At 38.8% G+C, this 23,146-nt stretch overlaps 1 protein-coding gene across 1 annotated transcript; it reads right to left on the bottom strand.

Moving 5' to 3' along the window:
• Positions 1–19,441: 19,441 nt before the first annotated feature.
• On the bottom strand, positions 19,442–20,458 carry LOC129238478 (uncharacterized). The gene is made up of 2 exons (XM_054873507.1): positions 20,080–20,458; positions 19,442–20,013 (listed from the first exon to the last, which is right to left on the bottom strand). Exons 1-2 carry the CDS (start codon positions 20,196–20,198, stop codon positions 19,554–19,556), a joined length of 579 nt encoding a protein of 192 aa, XP_054729482.1. The 5' UTR covers positions 20,199–20,458; the 3' UTR covers positions 19,442–19,553.
• Positions 20,459–23,146: the final 2,688 nt, after the last annotated feature.

Genomic DNA, 23,146 nt, shown 5'->3' with positions numbered 1-23,146 from the left:
CGCACACGCTGCCCTGTGTCACGCTGTCATTGCTGGTAACGTGAAGTGTTCTTATTTAAAAGGAGATAGCTGGAGGAACTGATAGAAGAGAAGGCTTCCATCACTATTTCAACTAATGTACGGGGCGCATAGAGCATTTAGGTTAAAAGAAGAGGGTGTAATGAAGGCAATAATAAGTAAACACAAACGTACGAAATCAAAATAAAATATTTAATGGCTAATAGCTACACCGACCATGTTTCCCCAACATTAGAATTGAAACAAGATGGAGCTCTGAAGAGTAGGGGTAGATGGATGGGTAAACTAACACTCGATTTAAAAAAGTTGTTATAAAGAAACACGGGGAAGTTAACTATCATTTCACACAGTTTTTGTCCGGACACGGGTCCTTTTGCAAGTATTTGCGGCGAATGAAAGTGAACTTACATTTATGCGGATACTCAATACGATGATGCGGAACACACCTTCTACGAATGCGAGAGGTGGAACACACAGATCAGCTCTGCAATGGCCTGTTGGTGTATGTACACCTGAAGAAATAATCGAAAAAATGATAATAGGCGAAGAAAAATGGAATTCCGTCGCTAATTTCGTTGAAGATGTTATGCAAAAAAAGAGTCGTGAAAGGGAAACTTATGCTGAGGAGCAATTAAGTATATGTTTTTCAAAACAGGCGATCATGGACGCAGTAACCCTGCGTAAGTGAATGTGTCTTTCTTAGGACGCCGTCTCGGACCTCTACTTCGAAGCAACGCAGAAGGAGTCCCAGGGTAGAGAAAAAACTCCAAGAGAAGAGAAGGGATGTTTTTACTGGAGTCATCACAGACGTGGTAACGACGATTACTAAGTGGCGCGAAAGGATTCTTAACCCTACCTCACCGCCAAAAAAAAAAGTAGCTACACGTCGTATTTCAAATGAAGTTTGCGGAAGGCAGCTGAAAATCATATAAGATCTGTAGTCACACACATTTTGAAACACTCATCTCGGTTTCATTTGCAACAAAATGCGCTAGACTTCATACAAACATCAGCTGATTGACCGCCAGAAGGCAGGTAAAAAATCGACTTGGCTTGGCCAAATGAGTGATATAGTTACAATAACTGAATGGATGTTTTGCCTCACATATAAGTTTGGCACAAATTTGTACTATGTAATAAAAGAAACCTCTTAAAGCGAATGAGAAACAACTGCAAAAGGCACACAACAAATTAGAGGAGGACCTCGGTCAAATATCCAGCGAAGGATATTGATGACATTTATATCTGTTGTTCATAAGCTGACATAATAGCTTAAGTCGGCTTAAGATAAAAAAGAAATTGCTTTCTTAATACTTAATACGTTTTGAATACTAAGCCGTTCGTACAATTTTCTAATATTTTATTTATTTTTTTTTCCTTGTTCACTCCACTGAGTATAGGGCTTCGACAAGACTCAAGTAGTAGGAATGCCCACATGTCGTTGCTTAGGAACAACGCCTTCTTACTGCTTGGACCGCCATCTGTGTGTCACATTTTTCTGACAGCTAAATTTGTCTGCGCTATCACCGCAATTGCCCGCTTCCTCTTGCTGGCGCCACTGTTGCAATGTGTAACTTTGTCTTTTTCTTTTATTGCTTGCTTGTTTTTGCAGCCACAATGCAAGTAATGTGCTGACTTTTTGTGCGGGAGTAAGGATTGGAAGGATAAGGTTGATGGGGTTGATGAATGAAATTATTAATATTATTATTTTTTTTATGTTTTTAAGAGAAACTAGGAAATTAGGTAAGTTTGGAAAAGTGCGAGGACCGTGTTACGTGGGATTCGAACCCACAGCCTCTGGGATGGGAGGCTAGTGCACTGACGCTAGACTACCGAGATCGCCTTATTTATTTTCTCCTTAATTATGTATGTGCATATATATGTGAACAGACGACATAGTAGCTTTTATATACACCCCGTTGCATAACTATAAAGGCACAATAATTTTTCCTTTTTTTTTTGCCTTCTCGAGAAAATATTTGTATATGCACTGTTTACATAAGCAACAACAAAGGGTGTCCTATGCATGAAGAATAACATCTTTCCACTCTTTCTTTGTAGAGTAGTGCTTGTTTTCTCCATGAACTGCTCGAACTAATGTACCCCACACTTTCGCAACTAAAGAATGGGGATACACTTTTCAGCAAACAAACTCAAAGCGCGGCGAGATGATGACAGCCCGTATAATATTTCTTGCTTCGCCAGTGTGCACATTGAGAAATGGCAGCAATTTGCGGGAAAGTAAGCTTATGTTCTCTTCGGAATTCATGCGTGTTAAGTGCGTTAAGCGGATATTAAACTATCCAAGTGTACTCACAGTTCTCCACACCATTAGAGATCTACCGGCAAAATTTCTTTTTGAAAGATATTTTTCCCACAGCGCGATTAACTTTTCGCACTTTACAGATATTTAAAACTTGTTTTCATCCACGCTGCTTATGTATTTGTTCCTCCGTAATTTTTTAATTTCGCACGATACATCTCTTCTTCTTATTAGACGGTCTATTTGTCTAAATGACGTTTTTTTGAAAGCAAAAGCTAATATTTCACCTTTCTCCATTTCCACGCAAAGCACTCGAAAGAGATTCTAAAATCAACAAAACCGCAGTTTGTACATCTTAGCGCGCACTTTTTGCTGCGTCTGTGGATATATGTAAGTGGCCACCAGTTGACTTTTATCAGTAGCAAGAAGTGATTAGCAAAACCGCGATTAGTCAACCTTCAGTATTTTGTTTTTCATAACGCTAAATCACGATCCTTTTTTTTACAGTTATTTCCTCGACTTTGCCGCTGCCAAAAGTTTCTCTATGAGCCAAACAAACAATTTTTAATGCTCTTTGACGAATCCACATGATAAATATTTATTTTCTCCCATTTGCCTTTCTACAAAGATGGACGCGGCCACATCATGTGGTTTTTGGATTCACAGGCTATTTAGATACAAAATCTTTACCGATCGGTATACCAAAACTCAAGTTTTTCGCCCATACCTGGAATTATCCTCCTAAAGTAATTCCTTCAAAAAGATATAACCAGATTTGACAACAGGAACATCTAGGAATGGGATGAGCCCATTTTCTATATTTAATATTGTAAAAGAGTCAACGACGGTAATAACATCAAGGACATCGGTATGAACGCACTCGCACACCCATTAAAAAGGAATTTAATAAAATTGCGCAAAAGCTATTCGGTCCATCCTCAAGTAGAGAATTTCTACGCAAAAAATACAAATTCCTATCTACTACACTGCCCTCTGTAAAATTTTGTCAATATTTCAGCAACATTCCAACTTAAAAACCCGTGTCACTTAGTCTAACACCTAGGAAGGAACCCCTTACTGCTAACATCTTGGGAATTTCCGCAGCTGTTGCTTTTGAGCGCGTACAAGGCGCAGCTACACAAAGAAGAAAGTAGTTAGCAGCAAACAACACAGAATGAAAGAACCACACAAAACAGTGAAAATCAAAGATAACACACTTCAATCTGGAGGAGGCATGCAGACGCTTTGAGTTCGGTTCATTGAGTGCAGAGCAAACATTTTCCCACACTTTTGAGGTTTGACTACAGCCGTCTACTTTTTACTTTGACTGACTTACTGACATAGCCGCGCCCGTAGCTTACAACTTTGTTGCTGCTTCAGTGCCCGTTTCTTCGCTTTGCCACACCCGCATCTCTCTGTTTGTCTGACATTTATGCTTTTCAACAATTTTACTGACGCTGCCCCTTTTTTCTGCTCTACTCCCTCGCACATAGCTCATGCCGTCACTTAACAGAAGACTTTCATACAGAAACAAATGACTGACTGCTCGCCCGCACACACCTCTCCTTGGCGGACTACCCTACCCTTGACTAGTTGGTGTAGGCGCAACTTTCGCATTGAGTTTTGCAAGCGCACGGGCCAGTGCAAATGTTTAAGTTGGCTTCCGGAGCCGGAGGATAAAAGTCAAATAGAAGAAGTTTCCTGTCATTCTTTCATTCGGCCATGCAACGTTGCCACGATGCCACGACGTTCAAAGCCAGACCCTTCAATGCTCCACTTTACTTTGTTTCCCATCCGGTTTATTCTTCCTACTCAAATTTGTGCGCTTTCGCTTGTACTTTTGTGAGTGTATGACTGTGTGTGTGTGTGTGTGTGATATTGGGATATTGCTATCGCATTGCTCATTGGGCTTTCATCGACAGGCATTAGTTGAAGCTTTTCACTTTCCGGCTTACTTACTTGCATTCACGGAAGGGTCCATCGGGACAAAAGGGTACGCACCCCACATCACAGTTCCATTTTTTGCACACATCTTCGCATATGTGTGTGTGTATGGGTGTAAGAGATGTAAATTTAAGATTCAATGTAAGTTTCTGGTGTTCTGCCTTTTTCGCAAGCGCTTGCGAAAAGATTACACACAGCTTTTGAATAACCGGCCGGTTTTTTGTTTTTGGAACTTCCTTCAGTAGGAGTCTGCATCTACAATTTTTTTCTCGATTTTCTGATGTTTTGTTGGGCAATTCTTTAAGTGTAAGACTCAGGTTACTCACTGCAAAGGCTGTGTTTATGAATATATAAAAGTTTCGACTGGTATTCTGTAGGTGCCGAGTTTGATAAAGCAGTTTTCAGTAAAAACGAGCAAAATAGTCACTTGCGAAGTGGCATTAATCCGCAAAGGACCCATCAACAATCGTTGATCGAATACTTTTTATAAAAATAAAGGCATTGCATAGGAAATGGAAAAACTATACCCAAAATAAAATTTAACATCTTTATTTTGAAATATTCACTGAGTTTCTCTTGATGTTTCCATAAGGTGAGGAAAAATTGATCACCCTATTGGAATATTTATAGCTTAAGCACATAACGTCGTACGTCAATCATATCTGACACTTGTGAACTAGACAACTGTTAGTTCTGCCTTTTCCAAACTGAATAAAAACATCAGGCACATAGTCGACGCACTCCCGTATCGGCACCCACGGCACTGTTGACAGTTATAATTTCGAGGTTGACTACGATAACAATCTCAGTCTTGAAACCCAACGGGCAATCTCTCTTGCCAACAAGTGCTACTTTGGACTAAGTAGGCAACTGAGAAGTAAAGTCCTCTCTCGACGAACAAATCTAACACTTATAAGGCTCATGATGAGAGCTCGTCCTATTGTATGGCGTAGAAGCTTGGACGATGACAATATCCGATAGGGCATCACTTCAAGTGTATGAGAGAAAGATGATTTGGACCTTTGCACGTTGGTAACTGCGAGTATAGTAGGCGATGAAAAAATTAGCTGTATGAGCTGTACGACGACATTGACATAGCGCAGAGAATAAAGATCCAACGGCTTCGTTGGCTGGGTCATGTCATCCGAAAGGATACAAACGCTCCGGCTTTGAAAGTATTCGGTGCGGTACCACCTGGTGGTAGCAGAGGAAGAGAAAGGCCTTCTCTGTGATGGAAAAATTAGGTGGCGAAGGGCTTGACTTCACTTAGTGTATTAGTGTGTCCCACTGACGCCGGTTAGCGCGAGAAAGAGAGTGACTGGCGCGCTTTGTTAAACTCAACCAAAATCGCTTAAGCGGTTATCGCTCCAATCAAGAAGAAGAAGAACTTGACAGTTGTAGTATACATATAAACAGACAAGCAATGGCAATGGTTTCTGTAATTAAAGTTAATAAAAATATATGTGTAATCCAAAATGTGTTTCCCTTGTATATGCAATTGAGTTTTAAAAATAGATATTTCCGTAAAGTTTGAAGTTTGGTTCTGGTAGTTAAAAGAGTAAACTATACTCGATAAAAATATGTTTTTCTTTCAATTCTTAGTTATAAGAAATTAAAATAAGACGTACAGAACTTATCCTCAAAACTCATGTTCATCTGATTTTTTAACCTTTTGCAAAAGACCTTTTATACATAGTTTTAGAACAGACTATGCATGTGTAATGTGTCTTGGCTTTTGAGGAGGGCCCTTAAGCTACTTTATTTAACTCACCGAACTTTACTACCATTCCTAAAAGGAGATTGATACAAATTTAAGATTTATATTAAAAAAGCACCCTTTAGATGTCTATAAAAGGTTTTTCAATAACAGGTGTTATTTTGAATAGGGTTGCGCTTTCGAGAGATGATTAACGATTTTTTATGGCCGAATTGGATGGTATTGATCTGGACAACGTTTATTGTCAACAAGACGGCGCTACGTACCACAAAAGCAACGAAATCATTGATCTTTTACGGGGAAAGTTTCCAATATCTCTCCAAGAGGTGATCACAATTGGCCACCGAGATCTTGGGACCCCGTGAAAGAGAAGGTCTACGCCAACAGACACTTTGCAATTCGGTTATGGAAAATTTCATGAAAAGTATATTGTCCTGTAAGCGTGGTCGTGGTGGTCATTTGCCTGTTGTTATTTTCCACTATTAACGATATACCTTCCTCTTTATAATGAAATAAACACCCGATCATTTATATTAAAAAATAGCATGTTTCTTGGAATATCAAAATAACACCTCTTATTAGATATATTATAGCAAAGCAAACTCCCTTTTTTCTTATTTTTGACTTAAATAAAGCTGATAGCGCTGCTAAAAGTTGAAGCAGTACTTGCAAAAATTCACAGCTGAGCAAATGTAATATTTAATTAAACCCTTCTGTTGAAGAAATTTGCCAAAGAGAAAAGTGTACCATAAAAACCTGCCTATACTCAAGCCTCCCTATGACCTCAATTCGTGTGAGTCTGCATTTGTACGAAATTTGAAAATTGTATGCGAGCAATGAGAAGCCCAGCGTTTTCATGTGAGTGCTAAATAATAACAGCATATGATACTAACAAATATTTATTCTTATCTGCAAGTGTATGCGTACAAGGCTATTATTCTTTCTCGAAAAATAAAAATCATTTAATTTGTTTTTTTTTTTTTGATAATTGTTGGTAGTACAAATCCAGACGGCTTAATTTGCGTGAAGTTAAAAATATTTCATAAAATTTTATATTCATATTTACTATAAACAAGATCTGAGGCGCTTCAGCAACAAAATGTTAGATTTTACATCCAAAAGTAAAACGGTGCGCTTTTCACCATTTTTTTTTCGTTTTTGGATTACTAAGCGGCAGAAAGCTGGTACACCAGTTTGTCTTAATCTTCGAAGTTTTTCCAGTTAACTGCCCGCTCGTCTTCTGTGCTCGCCTGGCCTAAAAATTGAGCTATCGTTTATTTAACAAATTTGTATTTGCTTATACAAAGAGCAGCAATGGAAATGTTCTGTTTATTTGAGGCTTAACCCTCGAACGACTGATGCGTCAAAAATATTTTAGTAGGTGTATAGCTTTTTAAAGCACGACCCAACTTATATTCATATGATTTTTTCTGAAACTAATTTCATTTAAAATTCATAAAAATGCGACTTAAGAAGAAACACTCTGTTACTATTGCTTAAAATTTTTGAAAAAAACTTTTATTCAGTTTAAAAGCTTTACGAAATTTCATAAAACGAGTGAGACGGTAAATAAAGAGCATTGAGCAACATTTAATACAGACCAAGTTCACCGAAAGCCCAGAAATGTGGGATACAAAACTTCAACATGGAAGCAAACAATTTCACAGAATTCGCGAATTCTTTATTTACATATTTATTTCATTATTTTTTACTTAAGTCTTATGCAACAACAGTTCACTTACAAAGATTGACAATTCAGTGCTTAAACTACGAAATGTAACACTAAAATTATTCTTCCATATTTTAAATGCATTTTTGCAGTCCAAATATAATATATCTGATTCAAATTAATTGTAAAATACATGTAAAAATATTACAAATTTTACTTAGGCAAAAATAAATCAAAGACTAAGTTCCGAGCTCTTATAAATTGGAGCCTTTCTAGCATAACTACTTCTAACTTGTTTCAAGAAAAAGCGTTCATATTCCGGAGCCAGCGTTGAGAGATGTGAAAATTAATGCATTCTAAAAGAAAGTGCCAATCAAGTACCCCAAATAATACCAAAATCAAATGAGAGGTAGATAATAGTTTTCCTACAATTTAATGATTTAAGTTGATTAGCTTACATTTGGCACTGTACGATGGGATTGGGTCCCCAAAACTAAAGGCTGCACAGAGCGAACAAATACCTCTTGGACACACTCAAGATTTTAATGCGGCAGTCAAAATAAGGTCTCTAAATGGAGATCGCATATTCAAGAAAGAGCAAAATGATAGACATTTTTTTTTAATAGTGATCGCCCGCCGGCAAGCAATCGGAAGCCTTCAAGTGCATTTCTGCCATAAAACAGCTCCTCATAAAAAAATATCTGCCGTTCGGAGTCGGCTTAAAACTGTAGGTCCCTTCATTTGCGGAGGACGCACGTCACAAATAGGAGTAGGAGCTCGCCCCAACAGCTAAGAGAAGTGTACGAGTCAATTATTTATTTTTTTTATTCAAGTTTGGATCGAGGTAGGGTCGTATACAAGAGCTTCATGGTAAACGGATCACTAAAATCGAGCTAAAACGGCAAATGAAAGCTAGCATAGCACAGGATTTGACAATGGTACAATTAATATGACTTACGAATAAAAACTTTGAGCCAAAATAATATAAAAAACAAAAACAAAAATGTATTATAGAAATATATTAACTTCAATGCCACTTACCGAAGATATTTTTCATCCAAAGTAAAAATACTGTATCTACGCATTTAAGTGCAATCAACTCAGTCTATAGAAGTAACACAAACACACATACTACATCCCACTCTTTACCAAATACTGCAGAGCCTTTCTGTTTTTCTAATCTTTCTCATTTTCATAGCTTGAAAAAGAAACTTTTTGTTATGTCTTAATTCATAAAACAAGATTATTTCCTTTGATTCCCCACTTAAATTCTGAAAGAAACCCCACAATTCTCATATACTTCCTATTTGTTTCTCAGATAATGTTTCTCAAAGATTTTCTACCAATGAATGTTTGTTGTAATTAATCCTTCTAAAGGTTCCTTCATGCATAAGTTTCTTAGTAATAGCACTTTTACAAGTAAACTTTTATATTGTAAATAATATGGTTTGAGCAGCAATTTACGGTTATTCTCAATAATATTTTACATTAATATTTGAGTTCAGCAAAACTTTTCCATTTTCATTAAATATCTTATCAATTTCAGACGCATAGACTCCTCGCTTCATGAAATATTCCGCTTTGGTGGCATGACCAAACAGTCATTGTTCTTCGCCGTGCCCAGGCGTATGCCTTCACTCCTGACAACAAGCACTTCAGCGGCATAATGAAGCAACACTTGAGCACAAATGAGATATTAGCATAATCCACAATCCGCAATTTACAGTCCGCTCTAGTCCGTTGCCTACAAACCGACATCATCAAAGCTAAGGCGTTCCCAGCCTCTAGAACCACATCAATGATAACAACAGACAATGCACGCCAGATACCTACTCGTAGTTGTTTGTTCTTCTGCTACTTGGGCGCGGCAATTGCTCATTAATGCCGACAAACATAAACAGCAAATAACTCGTAATAAGTTTCACTTCCACTTTCCCGGAGCCACTATTTCGCTTGCGGATATGCATAAGTGATAGACTATGTAAATATATGCATGTGTTTTATGTCACTGTCCCTCATCAAGGGATGCTGCTTGGGCGGGGAACAGCTTGTTAGCTGTCAAAGCGTGTTTTTAACTGCTGAGATATGGGCGCGCTTAAGGACACGTTGCCATCCGATTTGAGTGGACGTGATTGTGAAAGACCGCCACACATTGAAAAGCTGACCACAAGTCACACCAAAGAGCAAAACGGCCATTAGAATCACAAAGAAAATGGGCAAAAGAAAAAAATATCCAGCAGCCGCATTGTACTAAAAAGCATAATAATGAGTTCGATATTGTCTCATTTTGCAAATGGACCGCTGAGCATAATTACTCTCGTTCCCATCCATTATGTCCATTCTATGCATTAGTGCGACCGTTTAACCGGCCAACATAAAACTCTTCAAGGTACAGTGGGACCGAAATGCACGGTACGACAAGTTACTATGAGCTTTACTCAAAATATTATAACAACATTTGACACAGGTAATAAAATTTGAGAAAGCTATTCATATACATACATAAATATATAATTTACGATGCGAAGTAGGAAACGTTTAGTGAGAAATCAAGCAGCACACTTGTCTTTTGACTATCGTTCGACAGGAAAAGTGTTTGAAATTGATCGATTAATTCCTAAACTATTATAAGCATTATTTGAAATAAAGGAAGCGTGCAATAGAAGCCACTTTCAAATGACCTTTAGAGAGAGAAGCATTGAAAACATGATTTAAGGTGCACAGAGAGAGAATTTCAGAATTTCCTACATTTCCTAATTAAAAATAAAGATAACACATGAAGTTCGCCTCTCGTTACCAAAATTAGAAGTTACAAACCATCAGCATTACCCTTACATTCTTTGTGTAAAGATTTTATCTCAGAACACCTTTAGTTGAATTTTCCGGATAATTAATTTTTGGAACATTTTAACTCTCTAGCAACCACCGAAATGCCATTTTATCTAGACTTTTCGAAAAAGGGATAGCACAAACTTTCGTGAGAGAGCTGAGTTAAAGAGAGTTCCAATTATCCTAAAAGCATTCGGTCAAAAAATTGCAAGCTTTATATGGCCAAAAAAATTTACTTAAGAATGTAAAAAGATTAGGAGGTTTTACTATATGGACCTAAGACTTTCATCCTGAGTTGGAATCATTCTGCTCCCAAAAATGCTGCTGCACTATGTAAATGGCAAATGTGTTTACTTTGATTTCAAAATACAAATGAAGGGTCATGCAAAAGATGTGTCTAGATGTTGGTTCAAAGAAAATATGTAAAAATTTAGATTCTTTTAAGTTTTACTATTTTATTTTCATTCAAAATCCGACTCTTCGCAATGAAACGGGCAAAATTGCATCATTTAAATGACTTCAGGCTATCGAGAATTAAATTTTCAAAGACTCACTCACACATTTTCACATAGAGTTCAACTATCTCGATCCGAATGTTATGTTTCAGCTCTGGAATCGTTGTTGGCTTATTCATATAGGCTTTTTTTTTGAAAAAAAACTCGGTCAAAAAACTTAGATCGCAATAATGCAATGTTTTTCCGTGTGGTGCGACTCGTGACCCTGTTGAAAATAAAATTCCTCTATGTCAATTCCTTCAAGCTCGGGCCAGAAAGAAACCTCAATCATTTGTCTATAGCGATGTCCATTGACAGCGCCTCTTTGACGATATTGTCGTCACTCTTGCTCAGGGTGTGTCCGATCCAATGCCATTTCCTTCCGGATTTCAGTCGCCATATAGGATTGATTAGCCTTCCTCAGTAATTCGGTGTTATAAAGAGTGGTTAAGTTTCAAGGGCCGATGTTGAATATGAACTACACCTAAACGTCAACGACACCGTTGGACTTCTTTCTTTGGAGTTATTTGAAAAAAAGTTGTTCGTCGATAAGCCAGCAACAATGCAAGAGCTAAAGGATGTGATAATTCGGCAAATTAACGGCATAGAACCTCAACTATGCCTCAGCGTCATCGAAAATTTGGACCATCGGATGGAAGTGTGCCGCCGAGGCATTCTAAAGAGAAATGACAATAATTTCTTAAAAAATTGTATTTTATTCAAAATCAACACCGGCCCTTAAAACATAACCCCCTTTATATAGTTCGAGGCCAAAAAATTCGCATTATGCGTCGCAAGAGATTAATGAACGTTTGGAGAAGCCTTGCGATCATTGCAGTGACCTTCCACGTTGTACAGCCGTATAGCAGGACGGGCCTGAGATATGCGTTGAACAGTTGCAGTTTGGTGTGCGTAGTTACGTCATTATTTTTCCATGGCGGAAAAGAGTGCTGAACGGTACTTTGACTTTGGTAATTCTGCTTTCAACGTCAGTCTACCTTTGTCCAAGTGCGGCGATGATGCATCCTAAGTAGCAAAAACCATCCACGTTTTCAAAAACCTGCTCACCCACTTTTAAATAATTTGATAAGTTTAAATGATTTTGTCTTTCCTACGTTGATTTGAAGTTCTGCTTTGTTTGCAACCATTCCAGCATTGACTGCGTCATCACGTTTAGATCCCACATGATATACGAAAGCCGACAAATGTCGTCAGCAAATGCTTAATAGTCTAAGTATGTGTTGTTGATCTGCCACTGAATACATCTTTGATGGTTTTCGTTAGCAAAAGAAGCGTTAAGAACGTCTTCAATTACCAACAGAAAAAGGATTGGGGACATAATGCAATCCAGACGGATGCCAGACAGCTGGAGAAAGAGCTCCGATAATTTTCCTTTATTGAAAGGAGCTCCAAGTTTAGCTGGTAATCCTCTACTCCGCAAAGCAGCCCAGATATACTCCCTATTTACGATATCGGTCGCTTTTTCAAAATCGGTGAACAGCAGGTGAAGTTTGGAGTTATAGTCGGCGCATTGTTCTATGATAATACGGCGTATGTTGATATGGTCTGCACAGGAAAACCCACTACCAACAAAAAGAAGCTCGGCAAGAACTAATCGATCCTTCAAGGTGGATTTTTAACCAGGCAAGTGTAATAAGCGGAACTATTTTTGCAACAGCAGGCAGAGCACAAATGTCTCTCCAGTTGTTGCAGTTTTTCAAGATTCACAATAATTCCTTCTTTCCACTTGCATACAGATTTTTAAGTGGGCGCATTATTTCGGTAGAGAACATTATTCCACCAGCCCAAAACCCACACCAAGCAGTGAATTTCAGTGGATGTAATAATTTTTCTCACATTACTCGAGGGTTTTTTTCTTACCAGATGCGGCAATTTTGTTTGTTGACAAATCCATCCAATATGAAAAAAGCTTCATCATATAGATGATTTTGCATGGCAAACAAGCATCAAATTCAAGGAACCAATTCACGAAATTTCTGCATTTATAATGATCAATTGGCTTCCATTCCCCAATCCTTACATAAAATCCGCCAAACAGCCGTTTCATGTTGAATGTTGTTCAGCAACACTTTGTGCTATAGTAGCAGTGGCCTCAATAGGCCCATTTTCTCGTCTGTCCCTTCACTATCGTCTACAGAACCTCTTGAAATTTTTTACCAACGTTTGAATTTTTAACTGATTTGGGCGATAATTTCCAATAAAAAAATACCGAATTTTGCGATATGCTTTTCTTAAAGATCGACTGTTTTCATAAAAAGTTTCAATAATTTTAGCGCGTTGCTCTATCGTGTAAAAATGCACGTCTGTCTACTTGACAAATTTCAAAGATGACATAGAAATAGATGTGTACGAATTATTCACTGCTAACATTTAAGCGTCACTTTTAAAATACCCTTTAGAAAAAGAAATAGAATATAGCAGCTTTAAACAGCATGAAAAGCAAAGAATAGAATTTCATAGTCTTGCCCACTGTGCGGCGCATGTAGTCACCTCGTTATAAATGTACCATCAGCATAATACTGTCAAAGTCTCCCCGTCATTACCAAAGGGAAGGATTTTAATCAGCTTCCGCTACTGCCCCCACCCTTTGCCCCAACCATGAACCTTGAGCAATAATAACAACAATACCTTAACTGCCAAACATTGATACAATAGTCGTGTATCGATTGAATAACGGCGCAAAAAGATGGCGCCATTGTATGGAGTGTTTGAAATTGCTTACGAAATTTGGCAGACTATCAATATTCGCTCGATAGAGACAGGAGTTTATTGCGTTTATGTGATTGGCGTTCCTAATGCGCAGAGCGGAAACTACTGAACCGCTGCCATCGCGCTGACTTATACCAGACGATATAGAAAAACAGCGTGTCCATTGACAGCGAAGTTAATAGATAAATCTGGGCGGCGCCATTAAAAGTGGCAGAAGTGAATGAAGAATGAAGCGCAGAGTCTGTGGAAGTGGCAGTGTGCACAGTGTCAATAATGAAAAATAACCAAAGCGAGATGGATGCCCCTTTCCAGCACTATAGAATATCAGCTGAAAGTAATAAAGCATCAGAATGTATTTTTTTTCCATTAATGTATCTTTTCGCTGTTTGAATTGCTTCTTTATTTCATTCTCTTGCTTACTTACTGTCGTCCTCGTCACCATCGTCGTTATCGTAAGTAAAGATGTGGCGCAAAAAAGTATAAGCTAAATATTTGCTGAAATTAATATCACGCATACAGCTGAGTGGCAGCGACGCCACAGCTGTCAGCTCATCCATCTTTTCTCGCTAAGAGCGCATGGAGCCTCGCACGAGCTCTTATTTGTTGGTAGTAGTTATAGTGTTGTGTGTATTCTACTTTTTTATGACGATAAGTGCTTTGATAATTTTATGTCAATTCATTGGAACGGTCAAGGCAATTAATAAACAAAGAAAATAAAGTATCCTTTATAAAATCTGCATGGCCAAATGCTAAACAGCTCGAGTTATCAAGTTGCTGGCTTGTAAGCACCTACTGTCAGTGCACATTTATATGTAGAAGTACATGTATTTTGCTCAAAGCAATTAATTTCAGTTGACAACTGGGCTTGCTGGGCGTATGCGCAACATTCACTCGAACAAGAAAGAACCAAAGCTTGAGGGCAAAAAACTGAGATTTAGAGAGGCAGAGTGAGTGCCCGTACAAATTAAATGCATATATACAAAACAAAACATATAAATATCCCTGTAGCGATATTCACTGGTTAAGCAGGCAGAGGTATTATTGAAAGGTAGGTAGTTTTCTTCTTCAAACATGATCAGGCAAAGATAAATTGCAATAAACTTGGTAGTTATCCATTTTGTTACGAATAATTATAGTATAAAGGATATATAGAATCTGTTAGATGTTCGACTAAGCTTATTGTGATCGCTTAGCTTGAGCTTGGCAGGCTGAGAGAGGCTGCAGATGGACAAAACTGATGTTACCTGTCATGTCCGACTGACTGTCGCATTTCCTTCTGTCACTAAGCAGAGGGGACTGTAGGAGTCTGGTTGGACTATTGACGGGCGACTTTCTATGGGCAAACTACATGGAAAAGGTGAGCATCTCAGACAGTGCACTCTGCTCAGCACGTGGAAAGGAAGGATGAGACGGCGGACCACTTTCTGTGCGTCTGCCCCGCCTTCGCACGAATCAGGTTTGAGGTCTTTGGCACTGATGTGCTAAGAAGCGACCACCTTGGCTCCCTGGCACCACAAGATCTACTCAGATTTCTTCGGAGATCGAGTAGATTTAAAGAAATTTAAAAATGGAATCCGAGTGCAGTACAACGGTGCTAAAAGCATGCGCGTTCTGGTTTTCACATCATAAAAGTGCCAGTAAGGTATGGAAAGTCCTTAGAAAAAGTTCGAATACAACGGTTTAAAGACATCGCTCAGACTAGTATTAAAAGCAAGAAGAGTTTGAGGATTGTTGAGAGTGGCACAGGCAGTAGTTTTCGAGCTCGTAAAAATATCAGAGCTCATACAAATGCAAGGCAACTTGTGAGTTAAAGCCTCTCGACGTCAAAACCCGATTTCGCATGACATAAATGTTTAAACAACTCCATGAAAAAGGCATCCCTGCATGGATTGAGGCAGCTATAAATAATATATGTATGTATGTGCATATACAGGTTGTAATATATGAATCACAGCTAATACGGCTCACCATCTCCGAAGCAGAATACTCTCAATGGGAAGCTGATGTCGTGTTGTTTGTGGTATCAAAAATTAGTGTTATGCGTTCTGACAAACAAATACCGCACATAAAGGGATAATTAGAGTGTTTGAGAGAAAAACAAATTATCCTTATGCCTAACTATGTGAATACGTTGGTTATCCGAAGATATTTGTGGAATTGGTTGTATTTGTTCACCATGATAGCCTTCTGAGACAAATTATGCGAATCTTTATGGACGAATTTGCTCGTTTAAACTCTGAATTACACCCAAATGGAATTCTTTATCTATCGTCTCACCTTTTTCTTTTATTTTGGCAATATCTTCGATCGAGCATTTTATGAATGATTTAATTACTGGTACTTGCTTACGCCTCTGGACGCGGATATGTAATGTAATATGTAATGGCCCGTCTTATATTGCTACACCTTTAACTCTAGTTGGCACTTCTTCGTAAAATTGACGACACGAATTTTTATGTTTAGGTTTTCAAAAACCAAGGGTTCGATATGTTTAATCTATAAGGTAAAATCAATAGGTCGCAACTTTGAAAGAACTCGTTTACTAGTTCAATTCTTCCCTGCTGGGCTATTGGCGCTGAATGGCCGGAAAATAAGCGCCCGAAAAGTACGAGTATAAAATAACAGCATATTTACACACACTCACAATTATAATTTCATGGTGCTAGCTTGGCTGTCAGGGCCAGCTTATGCGAATAGTTACAAAAACAATAGCAGCAACAGCAGCAACTTTATTTTTGCAGTAATGTCTAATGTCTGCAATGTCATGCCAGCAAAAAGAAACGAGCTCCCCGCACTACAAGTCCCTACATTTTCATGTTTAGAAATGTTGCCAAATAAAGGCGACATAATTAATTTCCATAAAATACGCATATGTATGCAAATATTTACATACGAGCTCAACCACCAACAACAACAATCATTTGTATGCATACGTACGAAATGCGAGCGCACTCATACACACACACATGCATGCATACTCATGCGCAGCTGTTCACAATGTTAAGGGCCGAGGAAAGCAAAAAAAACAAGCAAAAAAAAACAGAAAAACCGTAGGAAAAACTACTCGCACAAGCAAGAATTTTTGATGATTTCTTCTGTAGCGTAAACCTGAGAGATGAATAGATAATGAGTAAAGTGTGTACGAGTGCAAGAGTGGAGGGCGTGGAGGGCGTGGAGGGCGTGGATTAAGTGCTTCGCAGGAAACTACACTAAGCTCAACTGTACGAGTGTATGTATGTATGTCTGTGTTGCTCGTATGACTGAGGAAATAAAGAATTCATTAAATGTAATAAGGCATTGCTAGTGAGTTATGAATAATGAGTGTGAAAAATGGGGTCCTGCATGAAAAACAATGCCCTGACAAAACAATGATATCAACAGGATAATGGGAAACGGTAAGTGCGGTAGTCATGAGAGGGTCAAATATGCTTGGTCATGAAAAAGTTATTCGCATTACAGATGAATTATTTGCGTACCTTCTGAAATTAGTGATTAGCAACTAAGTGTTGTAAGTCTATTAGTAACTTATCTAACAAAAACAAATCATCTTAGCACTAGATTTACAGACAGAACCAATTTGAGTCATTTAAAATTCTATATATTTATATAAAATTTAAATAATATTTTTTAAATGCACACATATGTATGTTGGTTTTTAGTTGCGAAATGAAATATACCTATACCTTTACTATGAGAAATATTTCTTTAGAAATTCAAATTGAAATTTTGGGCCGCTTAAGAAATCAAGAAAGAATAGTGGATATTGCTAAATTTTGTTCACTGAACTAAGATCAATAAAGCTTCGTTTTTCTTTTCTTTCTCAATTAGAAAAAGTGTAGCACCTGGAATGCATATGAGTATGATTACAACTTCACAATTAAGAAATGTTACTATGGAAAACAAGGAAAAGGCTCTAATGATAGGGGTAGAAGACCAAAATCAAAAAAGAATTCCAATTGATACAGATGCTATACAAAATAAAGCTTTGATAATTTATGATACACTGCAAAACCAAAAAGGTGGCTTTTAACACAAGTCGTGGCTGGTTCCAACGATTTAAGCAAAGATATTATTTGCACAGTCTAAAATTAAAAGGTGAACAAGCACCTGCTAATTTGGAAGAAACACAAAAATATCCACAAAAGTTTGCTGAAATTATTGGCGCAAAGTCATACAGCCCAGACCAGGTATTTAATGCTGATAAATCCGGATTATTTTGGAAGAAAATGCCAGAGAGGACCTTTCTAGCAAAACATAACAAATCAGCTAACGGTCATAAGGCTGCAAAAGAACTCTTGATCTAATTATTGAAATCCACTTTACCGCTGATTTGATTGGTTGATCGACCACCAACAGATACTTGTAAGTACATATATACTTAGTCTTGCCATAAATTCTGTGACAAATTTTTCAATGCGTACGGCGAGAACAAATGTGCAGAAAAAAGTTTCGTTATTTTGCATTCGTTTGTTTGATACAAATTTTCAATACTGAAGAGGATTTTTAATAAGAAAAACAACAAAACCTCTGCTAAAACTTCTTAGGACGCAAAAATATTGTTCCAAGGCTTCAGCGTGGCCACCATCCAGCCTCCGTAATGATTTGGTGGGGAGTGACTTGTAAAGGCGTTACACCTTCTCATTTTCTGCGAAAAATGGGTTAAGACCAGGGCAAAAGTGTACCTGGAGGATGTCTTAGAAGGTGAAGCAGTTGAGCAGTACTCTCTTCAATGGAGAGCATTGGATCTTCCAGCAAGATACCGCTCCAGCCAATAGGGCAAACACCATCCAACAGTGGCTAAAAACAATATTCATGGGTTCATAGCCGCAGAAAATTGGTCGTCTGGAAGTCCAGATATGAGTCCATTGGAGAACATGGCCTGTCGAAGGCCTTGCAGAAATTCAGAGAGTCTTAAATAATCTTTGCTTCGAGCAGCGACGTGATATCAATGCTGCGTGTGTGCTGCAATAGCTATAGTTTGAAGGCTTGTGGAAAGCACATTCCGAATGAAAATTAAAAAAAAAAGAATTTTAATATTTACAGGATTAAATGAAACTAACTTCATTAAAAACAAGTACTCGAATTATAATTTCATAACTATAACGGACTTAACTTGTAACAGAACTCATGGCATGAATAAGTAAATGTTCAAATGTTTGCGACAAATTAATCATAAATTTTGTTTTTAAATAACTTTTTGACTTAGTAAAAACAAATATTTTACTGATGATTTGTGATGGAAATTTTTATTTTGACTACGCGCCCCGAGCTTGTTTGTTTGTATACCGCAGCTGTCTAGTTCACAAGCGTGAAATATGATCCACGTGCGACGTCATTTGCAAAAATGACAAACCTTCCGAGGGGGTGACTAATTTTGTGCCACCTTGTATAATTAAAAATAATTTAATAAGTAAAATAAATTCATCGACAAGATCTGTGGTTGCTCGGCTGAAGAAGCCTTCTGCATGAAAGCGTTGGAGTGCATATCAAGGTTAATATGTGTTCATGCCATACTCTCAAATTGCACAGAAAACTTTTCTTTTCCAACTTTTTAGTAGGCTGCAGCTATCGCTTTTTCTGCCTGGCAGGTGAGTACTCATCTCGCGTCAACTTGGCTTACAGGAAATATATCGCCACATAATACTGCCTTCGCGACGCCAAGCTTCCTCGCAGTGCATACTGCAATAAAGCACATACGACTTTAAATAGCGAGGCTGAAAGATCGTTTGCACTAAATCCGGAACTGCGAGCTGAAGGATTTTAGCAACAGACGTGCATAGTTTTCACTTACAGATTTTTATTGATTTTATTTGACAAAGCAAAATTTACAAAAAATATATCTTTACGTGCATACATACATACATATATGAACGAGCGTATCACCTCTCTTTATGCGCATGTGTTTATGTCGTCATTTTCATTTTCATCCAACCGTTCCTGTTTCTGCTTGCATTCTTCTTGTTCAGTTCGCAACTCCGTATCAACTTTGGGATTCAACTCTTCCACTCGCCGCTTCAACTCCTTCTCAAGGCTGCCTCTTAAACAGTCTTCCTCATTTAGCAAATCATCTTCTGGCAGTATATCGTAACTGCTGCCATTTCTTTCATCTTCTGCATATTTCTCGAAATCAATCACCACATCCGCCAACTTTTCTGACATCATTTTGTTCACACAGGCCCTATAGTCGTCCATGACAGCGAAACATTTGGACATTTGTTGGAAGTTTGCATCTAGGCATTGCTTGATGCACAACGATAATTGGCCGCACGGATTGTGCGTCAAGCTGCGCAGCACCCTCTGTGAGGCGCGGCAAACGTTTTCAAACTGCTCCACCATTTGCTCGGGTGTACTGTGGAGGAGAAGCGAAGAATAGAATTAAAATTAAGGCGCTTAAATGAGAAACGCATGCACTTACAGCTTTTGAATATCGTCCACCGCCGTCAGCACTGTGTGCTTCTTCGGTGTGGCTGTCACATACAACTTGGACTCCTTCTTGCTCGGCCACACTGTGCTGTATAAGTTTCCCATTTTCATGGGTTTCGACTTTATGAATGCTGAAGTTGTTTGTTTTGCTGTTATCCTTGCAGCCTTCGGTAAGTAGTTAAAAGAATATGGCGCGCGTTGGAATTGATGTCGTCCTCCCCTCCCTCGTACGTAGTAAATTGGATAATCTAGTAAAAATATAATTAATTGATAGAAAATTTTGAATTTTGCTATACATATATTTTATTATTATTGATTTTCATTTTCACTTGAGAGGTGTGCGACTCGAAACCGACAGCTCAAGTGTGGCAAAGCCACCTAACCCAAACACTTCGAATAAGGCATTGTCAACAGGGACGGACCGAAACAGGCTTTGGGTTGTAGGTTACGCAAATGCGAGCGAATATTAATGTTTGTCGCCGGCAATGGATGCGTATGTGTACGTTTGTGCGCATTTGCTTGTGTATTTGCTTTTGTGTGCCGAAAAAGGTGTGTAAATATTTAATTTTGCCTATTTTCACCGTAATATGGTAACAAATTTGAATATTGCCTAATTGCGCACATTTCGGCAGCCATAATGAGCAAACAAGCCAGGCAGCTGCTCCCGGTAGCCCCGCGGTTACATGGCTTTGTATGCCGGGCCTCACTCACCGTCTGGCGCGTGTTCCGCTTTGACTTTCATAGTTGCCAGGAGAAATTTGTTCATTCTTCATCCACTCAAACTGCTCACAAATATTTTTGAAATTGTTTCGGCTAAATTGCATTAAAGTCGTTCAACTGATTAGCGCACACTTCATTTCTCGGGTCAGAGCGTCAGTGGCTGTTTGTGCAAGAGGCATCCGAAAATGGTCTATAAACTCTTTGTCATCAATATTTACATAACATTTGTTCATGTATTTATTTTCAGCCCTTAAAACGGTAATGTAAATATTTTCTTGGCTTTTCGGTGTAAGAGTATTGAGCGAGTTAAGCGTTTTGCCGTTGTGCCTTTTGATATCAACTAATATCAGCTAATCAAAGTCTCGAAAACGGTTTGTGCAACTCATGCGAGCTATTAAAAAAATTTGCCCTGACATTAATAAAAATGTTAACGCTATTACAGGCATCTTAGTGCTTTTGTAATACGCATATTGTTGTAGGAGATCGATTGGGTATGAATTTAGTTTTGAAGTGTCATCAATTTTCTCTGGAAAAGGTCTTTTTGCGCTGCTTTTTGAAAGTACGATACCAAATTCTTGTTTCCCCACCCCTTACGCACGCAATCCGTTGTCTTAAGTCATGCTGACATTTGATTAAATACCAGCTTAGTATTCTGCCAACGACCTTACTCTGTTTTCTGCTGACGTGGAAGCTTTTCAGCTTAATTTCAACACAGACAGGATTCGACGAATAATTAAGACGTGATTACAAGCAAAAACCATTAAAATCCGTTTGGGCTTCCTAATCTTCCACGGGTAATTTGTGTGTGTGTTTGTATTTTCCGATGAAAATCGATTAGCGTGAGTTGCGATTGCGTTTGCGAGCGCAGCGAAGGCAGCTCGCTGCTAATTTTAAATATTCTTATAAAGTTACGAAACTTTTGAACGAGTCGATGAGGTTCTAAATCGGCTTTGTATAAAAGTTGAATATTACTCTTTATATTTTTACTCTACACAGTGAAATCTCCCTTGCGCGGACACTCATCGCCAGTTAACTATTGGCCGCCAAAGAGAGGTGTACGCTCAAGGGGAGGGTAGCTACATAGTTTTAGAACCTTTTAATTTTTGAATTAATTGAACATTATTTCCTATTTAAATAAAAGAAATGGATATATCATTCAAAAAAAGAATATGAAGTATTTTTTCTAAAGTGCATATTTCATTTATGTATTTCAGTCATTTCGTTACAATTCAGTCTACAAACTACATAAAGCTCCTGTCAAGGAATCAATCAATTAAATATTCCCTACTCACCACTCTAAATACCTACAACCCTACCTGGCAGCCAAAACGGGACTCTCCTTGCGCGCTGATCGTTACCAGTCAAAAAACTAAGAGGCTAAAGCGAGCAGCAAAACTAACAAGGGTTAGGTTAGCTTGGTATGGTTGCCCATGGAGTGAGAACACTTGGACGAAGAAAGATTCGTCCTTTGTGATACCATTGTGAAGGAGGTAAGGTGAAAGGGAAAGACCGATGGGTGTCAGGGAGAGGGCGGGAAGAGGTGGTGATGGGATGGTTAGGAGCGTGCGGATTACGAACGATGACTATGTTTGCGTCAACCGCTTTATGCTGCTGATGAAATTCATCAGATTTTTAATGTCAGCGCCAGCTATATCAGCAGGCGTGGCAAAGAAGTAAGAGCCAAGATGCCTGGATCTTAGCCCCGGCAGAGCAGGGCAGCTAAGGAGAAGGTGCTGAGATGATTCCACCTTATCCTCCATGCATCCAGCGCAAAAACGACTCGAGGTGATGCCAGTCCCACATCATGCATTCCTCGCGCATTGTGTCCGGTGAGAGAACCCACTACATTGGAGAGCTGATATTTTGTCAGCCTCAGAAGCTCGCCTGAGCGCCTCCGGTCCACACGTGGACAGAAGGATTTCGCGACCTTACACGTTTGTGTATTTGCCCAGCGCTCGCTGAGTTGGCGCGATACCCATCTTTCCAGGAGCAGACCACAGGTAGTCAGGGGGATCCCAATTCTCTCCTTTCGCGGGGAAATCCCCTCACATGTCCCTTGCCTGGCCAGCTCATCCGCCTTACAGTTTCCCACAATGTCGCTGTGACCGGGAACCCAGATGAGGCTGATGTCAAAGAATTCGGACGCAGTCGAAAGTGAGGTCAAGCATTCCTTGACCAATTCCGAATGGACCGTCTTAGACCCGAGGGCTCTTATTGCCGCTTGGCTGTCGGAGTAAATATTTACTTTCTTGACTGCTAGTACGCATTTGAGCAGCCAATCAGCTACCTCCTTGATTGCGGCTACCTCTGCCTGGAACACACTGCAGTGGTCCGGTAAC

This window comes from Anastrepha obliqua, chromosome 2 (genome assembly GCF_027943255.1).
Source record: "Anastrepha obliqua isolate idAnaObli1 chromosome 2, idAnaObli1_1.0, whole genome shotgun sequence".
Classification (NCBI taxonomy): Eukaryota; Metazoa; Arthropoda; class Insecta; order Diptera; family Tephritidae; genus Anastrepha; species Anastrepha obliqua.
Note: the sequence above shows the minus strand (reverse complement) of the source record. Positions and strands in the feature narration are given on the sequence as shown.

Excerpts from the sequence above, each read along its gene's own strand:
- LOC129238478 (XM_054873507.1), bottom strand. The coding sequence starts at position 20,198 with ATGAAAATGGGAAACTTATACAGCACAGTGTGGCCGAGCAAGAAGGAG. Across the intron at positions 20,014-20,079 it reads GTGGACGATATTCAAAAGCT|TACACCCGAGCAAATGGTGG; the intron begins GTAAGTGCATGC and ends TCTCCTCCACAG.